Source organism: Sipha flava, unplaced genomic scaffold (assembly GCF_003268045.1).
Source record: "Sipha flava isolate LNK unplaced genomic scaffold, YSA_version1 169_pilon_pilon, whole genome shotgun sequence".
Taxonomy (NCBI): Eukaryota; Metazoa; Arthropoda; class Insecta; order Hemiptera; family Aphididae; genus Sipha; species Sipha flava.
In genome coordinates, this window is record NW_020271881.1 from 864,624 (window position 1) to 873,988 (window position 9,365).

At 26.7% G+C, this 9,365-nt stretch overlaps 1 protein-coding gene and 1 long non-coding RNA gene across 2 annotated transcripts; both read right to left on the reverse strand.

Annotated features, from left to right (window-relative positions):
* Nucleotides 1-274: 274 nt before the first annotated feature.
* On the reverse strand, nt 275-2,483 carry LOC112679869. The gene is made up of 3 exons (XR_003148261.1): nt 2,218-2,483; nt 943-1,048; nt 275-595 (listed from the first exon to the last, which is right to left on the reverse strand). It is a non-coding gene; the product is annotated as an uncharacterized LOC112679869 (long non-coding RNA).
* A 1,848-nt stretch (nt 2,484-4,331) lies between these two features.
* Nucleotides 4,332-7,034, reverse strand: LOC112679866 (the record flags this gene model as incomplete). Its single annotated transcript, XM_025549799.1, is given in 6 exon segments — nt 4,332-4,484; nt 5,004-5,167; nt 5,696-5,786; nt 6,112-6,201; nt 6,589-6,680; nt 6,971-7,034. Coding segments are annotated over 6 exon segments (510 nt in total). The 3' UTR covers nt 4,332-4,413.
* Between the last annotated feature and the right edge of the window lie 2,331 nt (nt 7,035-9,365).

A 9,365-nucleotide genomic window follows, 5' to 3' on the forward strand; every position in this document is an offset into this window, starting at 1 on the left:
AGTAGAGTTACATTTGTGAGTGCGGTATGATGAAACTGTTGCGTAACTATCGTACAACTGAAAATTGCATGTCAGCGACTAGCCTTAGTTTAAACACTTGTCGTATGCTCTCATTTTTTCTAATGAAATTTTAAATTTAAAAAGAAAATATAAATATTTGTACATGTACGCAATTAATGTATGTTATATTTTAACTAAGGTTATTATATTTCATTCAAATTTTGAAAACCGTACCTATAAAACACGTGTAAAATAATTATTGTAAGCAGTTGTACTTTATAAAATGTTGAATAATTATCAAATACTGTATAATTTGCCTATACATCTTAATCTATACCTTATCTTTTCTTATAAATACAATATTTATTGATTTTTAAATAAACATAATTGTTACACTGTAAGGATCTGGTTTTTTTATGTTATATAACGGAATTTTTTTTGTCAAAACTTGACCATGAACAATATCTATAACAGATGTTGCGGATCAATAACATGGAAAATTATTTGTAAATGAAAAAGTTGTTAATATTTTTATTAAATATCTAAATCACGTGACACATTTTTCAAATATTCGCTTACTAATGGCCAATTAAATCTGCAAAAAAAAATATTGTGAATTGTTATATTATATAATATTCTAACATCAATGTAGGTACTGATATATTAAATCGGTGGTTATTCATTTTATTCACTACAAATATTATTATTCATTACTAGTCTTAACAAGCTCACTAATGTTGGAAATAATGTTAGAATAGCATTTAAACATTTAAGGTAACATAAAACGTAAATTCATTAATTTTCAGCAATTTTATACAATGAATAATAGCTATGAAACTCTCAAAAGCTAGTATTCAATGTGATTAGATAGATTCAACAGAAAAAAATATTGTATTAATGTATTAAATACACTTAGTAAATGTTTTATAAAATTGTCTTTACTTTTAAGCGTTCCTAGTCTTCTCAAACACTTCAAACATAGATGAAATACATTTCATAATACTTCATAAAACTTTTCTTGCCATGTATTTACCGCCAACTATCCAACCTTAAAAATAAAGAAAATATTTTATTAATTTGATAGTTTATTACTTAATAAAAATACATATTGCTTTTCTGGTAAAACAATGATGTAAATGCAAAACTTTGATTTGATTTTGAACTACAATACCCAAAAATATAATTTTTTTTGTACATTGTTTTACCAGAGAAGCAGTATATTGTCTTATAACAAATTCATAAACTTCTTTTTTTTTTAAATATATTTATAAATTATAGTATTATTTAATTTACTAAAGATAGTTTCAATATCTTACTTTAGGTTATGATAGTATAAACTTAAGCTACTTGCAAATATGATAAATATAGAAGAAATAATTTTTTAGTAAAACTTTATGATGTTACAAATTTCAAATTATTATCCTTATTAGGTAATAAAAAACTGTTATCAATTTTCTTTAAAATAAGATTAAGATTACAATAAATGTTTATTCAAATCAATTTTTTTTTTCGACCAATTTATATTTGTGCCCAACAAAATGGTTAAACATTTTCATAAAACAAGAAACAATACGAATCATATAAAAAAAAAAAATGATTTATTTAACAATACATGTCAAATAAGTATAGCGTCAATTACTTTTTTAAAAAAAATAGTAGTATTGAATTGATATATTACAAATGTATTCAAAATATATTAAAGCAACGAAATAATTATGATGAAATATATTTTATTGGATCAACAAATGTTTATAAGTATTTTAAAAGCAATGTTTAAAATGATTTCATAACAATAATAAATATGAATTATTATATTTTATCTTTATTGTTTGAATAAGGTATTTGAAGCACATAGTAAATATTTGAAACGTTTGAATGTTTCATTATTGTACAGAAGTGAACAATCTATGACTAATTCATATTTGTTTATTATTTTATGCAATAAGAGATTTCAGAAATCAAAATTGATCTGCACACACAAATCGCAGCCTTCTCTTGTTAGCTAAATGGCTAGTGTTTAAAAAATAAATAAATAAAATTATCTATACTGGCAATCGATATTTGTATTGTGTTAAGTATATGTTTATGGGCACACAAATAAAAATATGGAAAAAAAATAACTTATTCCACGGTTCAATGCTGAAAAAAAAATAATTTTCATCCGGACGTATGAACACACGGTTTTCGATCACTTGTGGTAACTTATAAATTGCTCACTCTGTACATTTATCGAACGATCACTGACATTAGGTTACGTTACTCGTTCCACGATCCACCCTTGGTCTCATATGCGTTGCAAACTGCTTTGGGCTCGTTGCCGATCGATAGTGCCATCGGCATCGGTGCGTGCTGAAAAAAAAAGAACTGACAAGAAGAGTCAACTGTTTCGGTTGCGGTCTCTGCACGTCACGGACTTCGGAACACGTCCGTTATCGCTTATCATCGGTACACTGAAGTCGTATCATCATCATCGTGTTATCAACGATAACCATAATAATCCCGGATAACAGAACGACAGTAATAATTTTATAACCTCTGAATGTGATAGTGGTGAATGATTTTTTTTTCCATTTCCAGCACTGTTCCCGAACGAAATTTTGGACTCGAATCGCGTGTTCAATGATTAATGTCTGCCAGTGAACAACGTTCAATCGTACGTATCGATCGAACAGCTTCAGTGATTTGGGGTGTGCCGTGTACCGTGACTTTAGTACGGCGTACCTTACTAATTTGCACTTGTTTAAGGTGTTTTAGCTACAGTCGTAACACACCTTTATTAATAACTGTGCACGTCTCAGCAACAGAAACAGGGATAATTTATGATTCTGTTGATCCATTACACTGTACTCGTGCGCAAATATTCTTGTCAAATTTTATCGAGAGCGTACTGCGCCAACAAATGTCTGAATATGGACATTTTTATTATTTAGATGTTGGTGGTAGGAAAATGTTATATATATATATATATATTAATGAAAAACTGAAATGTATACGTTGAAAATGCACATAAAATTAAAATAATTTAAATGAACTGATACCATCAATAGTTACTTCATTGTATTTGTTTAATTCACACTAATTGTCACTGGAGGAAAACTGAATGTCTACTACAAAATAAGGCCAAAATTAAAACCAGTATATACAGCAACTAGCGTACAATATGTTTACTCTCAAGTCTCATGATTACATTTTCCAAAATAATGTTGAGAGTATACGGCGTATATTTAGTATACCCTTTGGGTGCACTCCTGCTTATATAATGATAGGTTACATGATATCTTTGATTTTAGAATATATTTATGATGGCATAAATGATGTTAAATTCAATCGATTCACATGCATCACCGATGCAATACATTGAAAGAAGTAAATTATTATTTTGTAGAAGTGTTTTGTAATATATTCCATTAATATTATGAATGTAATTATTTTTCCTCCATTTAAAACAATGTTTGTTTATTTTAGTTTCTGTTTCATAACAATATTATTAATCATGTATTCACATATTATTATATGATTTTTAATTTACTGTTTACCAATATAGAATTATATAGTCATTAAACCACCCACTCGAGCGTATAAGTCTAAATTGGATATAACTGTTTATTTGTATTATATCTAATTTAAATCTTTAGTGATAAATATTCTTATAATGATTTTTTTTTCATTTTCTTTGTTATTTACTATTAAGTAAACAATAGGATTGTAATTTATCATAAAATCTTTATCAAAAATAATTTGAAAATTACAAATTTTTAACCTAATGTTGCATGCAAGACTTAACAGCCAAACTAAATAGATAATCAACTCATTTTACGATCATCAATGATTATTATTTTTTTTTTTTTTTTTAATCTTTTAGATATTCAATATTTACTCATAACTTTCTTTCTGAACTCAATATTTGTATTCATATTCAAATAAATAATATGAATAATACCCAGAATTTCTAACATTCGACTGAACCACAAAGTCTCAATGTTTTTTTAGATCAATATTAATAAAACTGGGATAATGAATAAAGTAATAAAAGTCTAGTAAATAATTTGTTTTACAAAATATTTCTATATTACTGTTACTTAACATTTAAGGCCTTACGCATCCTTAACGGATTTTTGAAAAATATATTTTTTATGAACTAATACTATTACTAATACTAATATTATACTTAACTAATACATTTTAATGATAATTGAACAATTTTATGACATTTTACAGTGTTATATAGCTAAATCAATAAGTTCATTAATAAACTAAGAATATAAAAGTAAAAAATATTATTATTTGTTATGCATTAATACAAAGAGTAATATTAAAAAAAAAAATTGATAATTAATTATTATATTTATTAATAAAGTATTATGACCTAAATTATATGAATATTCATCTTCATTCTCCAAGTGATTTAACTTTTTACTCCTTTACAGTTTTAAGCTCACCCAGAGAAGCTAAGCATGTCAAACGAACAGCATACTGACGAAACTCTGAAATATTAAACAATCATAATTAATTACAGACAAGAAAGTTAAGACTAAATAATTTTATAGTTGAATTTAAACATGAGTTAAATAAATAAATTCAAATTAGTAAAAGATGGACCACCTCAGTGTTTTATTGCTTGAACATACGGCTAAGTATTGAATTGTAATAGAATAGAGTTAGTACATTTTGTAAATATATTGTTTGGGTCAAGTGTAGACTATATTTATTATTATTATTTATTATTATTCAATTAGTATATAGATTATTTTTTCCTATTGAGATTTATAAAATACTTGTAGTTATAGATAATTAAATGTATAATTATATTAAAAGACCCTAAAATATTTGTACCCAACTCAACCCAAATGAATACGGTCAATATAAAAATATACTAATATACAATATAATAATATATATAACCTAACCATATGGCTGACTTTTTGCTATAGGTGTACTAAATTATATTGTATGCTATTGAAAGAGGGGAATTTGTGTTGCACTATGCTAATCAAGATACTGACCTAATTTATTCATGTATTCCTTTGCATGCATGACGGCTTTGCATAAATCTTCTTGTGCTTTTTCATTGTCCACATCTGCAGGCCTAGTGGTGGTTGGTGTTGTTGGAATAGGAAATTCTTTGAGAGTAAATAATTTTTTTACTTCAGATAAATTTTCCTTAGCCCTGTATATTGCATGATAATATTTATATATTAGAAATAATATTTTACAAATTGGTTTAACTTTTACAATTTATTAATAGTAGTATAAACATTTATAAAAACTACGAAGAAACATTGGTGGTTTAGTTATTTATCTTAAACTTCAGAAACTATTGTTTGTTATATTTTTATTAATTAAATATTTTTCATACACACAGAAATTATAATAATTGGAGTTGTAGTGTTTGGAGATGAATGTATTCAAGTTTGGAGAGCATCGCTAGAATTTTTAAAAGATGCTGAGCCAAACTAATATTTCTAATCATATGAACAAATACATACCATTTTTTAAACGAACAAAATAAAAAAAATCGAGAAAAGTAATTATATAAAAGTTACTGACATTAACATACAAATTCGATCATATTACCATAGTGAAAATTAAATAATTTATTAAATGATAATTAATTAGTAATTAAATAATATTCTGAAAACTAAAACACATTTTTATTAGATCATATTAATCATGTATAAATAAATAAATTAAATACTTAGAATCGGGGCATGTCATCTTCGAATTGCTTAGGTCACACTCATTAAAACAGCATTTGCTATTGATGCCGCTGCTCCATGGCAAGAAAGCTAAAAAAAAAAAAGTACATTTATATTATCACGCTCTAGCGGCTAATTCATAATATACGATTCATAATTATTAATTAAGCGTGAAATAAAAACGCGCGTTTACTTAAGTTTGATCCGCATAAAGTTCCGTACCTATAAGCAGGGATTAGGACAATTGTAGATCAAAAATATTTTTTGTTCTTAAGTTATAATAAATGATATTTAAATAATAACATAATGTTCTATGTATTCCTTATTATTATAAAAATACCATGCGCTAACCTATTAGGTACGTGACTAATTGTTTTTTATATATATGATGTACAATAAAAAAATGTTGACTCACCTGCAGGACGTCCGGTGTATCTCATGACGCAAGATGTAAGTATAACGTCCGGTAAAATGGTCAAACAAATATTTCTGGTATTGGTCCAATCTAATACACAAAAATTTATATTAAAACCGCTGTATAGAAACGCAATTAAAGTTATATTATCTGACACATAATGTAAATAAAACACATATATGAAAATAAATTTTCTCAAAAAAGGAGGGGGAACAAGTCCCTTTTTTAAACTACACTACGTATGTTGTAGGTACATAGTAAAATATATTTTGAACGATTTTCGAGCCGCCTCCTCAAATTTCAAGCACTTTTTGGGCGTTTTGAAAAAAGGTTTATAGAAATCAGATAATAAAACTGTTAAAAATAAAAGGCGTAAAAAAACATTATTTTGATGTAGGTACTAAGGAAACAATTTTTCCACAACAATTGCAGAGCATTGCTTGAAATAGCATGTGAATATAAAAAAATAATAATTACTCAATAATCTTGAAAGTTCCAAGTTGGAAACATTACGTCCCATGGTTTGGCAAGCCAATGACAATAGTACGATAAAAATAAGTTTGACATTCCTGAAAAATACAAGCATATGAAAATATAAAATTAAAATAAACTTATACTTACAAAATAAGATATAATACACAATTTTATTTAGAACTAATATAATACATTTACATTTGATTATCTCTTTCCTTTGTATACTTCAAAACATTTTCATATTTAAGTTTTTGTCTATAAATAGTTTGACTGTAATGACTGACTTTAATAAAATTACTCTACATCTCAAATATATTCAAGATATGTCAACATTCTTGTAGATGTTAATAAAAATAAATTAAAACCATTCAATATTAGTACTTACATGTTTAAGCCTTTAGGTTAGGTTTAAGCCTTCGGTTGTAAGAACCTGGTTGTGAAATAATGTGCTAGAAAGTAAAAAAAAAAAAAACAAAATTAGTCGATTTTTGTAAATTAGTTATTTTTAAATCAAATTTAATTTTTATTATGGACACTTTTTAAATTAAACCTTTAATCATAGTTTTAAAGTTGATATAATAAATTTAATTGTTTCTTATATGATCTACATCTATATTTTATATAATTAAATGTTAATGCGTTATTATAAACATAGAGAAAAACCATCGTTATTGAAATAGTTATTGAATTATATATTGATAAAAAGTATTTGATTTGTTTGTTTTATTAACTCTAATACACCAAAATAGAACAAATGCTTATACGTGAAATAAATAAGTATATTATACGGAATTTGATCAAATAAATCATTAATGACTGTAAGATGTTTTGGAAATTGAATACAAGGCTAACCTTACATAAATGTTAACATACTCGTAATAATAAAAAATGGTAAAATTAAATTAAATTAATTTTTTGTTTCGTCGAAAATTAGTAAGTAGTATTTTATGTAATAGTATCATTATTCATTCGTCTCAGGAAAAAGAAGCTTTGCGTATAAAATATAATTAATTAAATCATTATATGATAACAGCATGAAAACGTAAACACATATTTATAAGTTTCAATAATCACTCATCAAAATTATATTCTCATCGCGGTGCATACCTACATGTAAAATATACCTTTTATGTCGAATTATTTCCTATACTATAAGATTACGCTATACGCTATTTTATTTGATGTTATTGTACATTCGTGATAATCAGATTAAATTAATACATTTTGGAATGAATAACAATTTGTTCATTAATTTTTAACACCCCCGTACTATTTTTTGCGACCCCTAAGTGGTTAACATTTTAAGACAGTTAAAATAAAAAATCTACTAAACTATCTTCCATAATATAAACACCGGCTATCATATTTTATAAAAAGTTGTTAAATACTTTTTTTAAAAAATGTTTAGGCCCCAAGTTAAGATTTGCACATAAGCTTCATAATATATGAATTTTTTCGATGACATGCATCGATGCATAGAAAAGAAGGTGAACCACAATCGAAGTGTATGATTCACATAATGCTTTGTTGCTCGAAGCACCCTCCAAACTAACAACGAATTATGAAATTGTTATTTTGGAATGTCATTCGACGGTTTAAAATATTACAATAAGCGAATGAAACCACCAATGGAGCAGACCATCTACTAGGACATTTAGGCCAGGTGCTACTTATATATATAAAACAGATTTTCATGTGAGCGCATATACATTTTGTCGATGACTTGCGTCGATGCATAAAAAAGAAGTTGAATCACAATCGAAGGGTACGATTCATATATGTTTTGTTGCCCGTAGCACCCTCCGAAATGACAACGATTTATGGAATTGTTATTTTGGAATGTTATTCAATGGTTTAAAATATTACAACGGACGAATGAAATCACTATTGACGCAGACCATCTGCTCGGGCTTTATATTTATATACAATAACCACCGGTGTCCACGGAATTTCGATTTATTTATAAATATTTCCACACCGTCTAAAAAGTCATGATTGGTAATAATTTATACGGTTTTCGTAAAAAAAAAAATGTATACCGGCTATATATCGATGTGCTGTGTTGTAACTCGTAATCTAAATAATTTGAATTATGATTTCTATCATATCATCCTTAGTTTATATATATATTTTACGGTACATAATAGTTTTTCTTGAAAAAAAAAATCTATTTATGATATGAATATGCGTATCATATCATACGAAGAAAGCCAACCAGCGTAAAACACTAGCAGAATAAAATCTAACGTAATGTATAGCATTAATGAAAACAACGTACACGTCGAGGAAGCGCGGTGTTTAAAATATAACAATGTAAAACCTCCCACGAAGATGGGTTCGACGACGAAACTCGTGACGTCCGCCGTCAACCCGTGTCACAGAAATTCCACGACGCAGGTAAATCATAAACGAACAATAGTGTACTATTGTAGAGCCGAAGGCATCCATAATTTTCGACCACACCGGATCATCATAAAATGTTTCATCGAAAAAGTGAAGGTTTATAAATGATCAACTATGAATTCAATAATCACTACGGTGAATAATCTTCAAGTTAATAACACATTAATTGAATCGGGTCCAGAACGATAAAAAGGAGAATAGGAGGGAGAGCTTACATTCAAAAGATGACACATGTTACCCGGTTGTACCACGGCTTAAATTATATTTTATTTATATATATTTAACAACCTAATTTTAAATATATTTTAAACCGTATCTAATATGTCTTAAATAATTAACGAAATGTAATGGTTTTTTTTTTTTTTTTAACAAGAGGA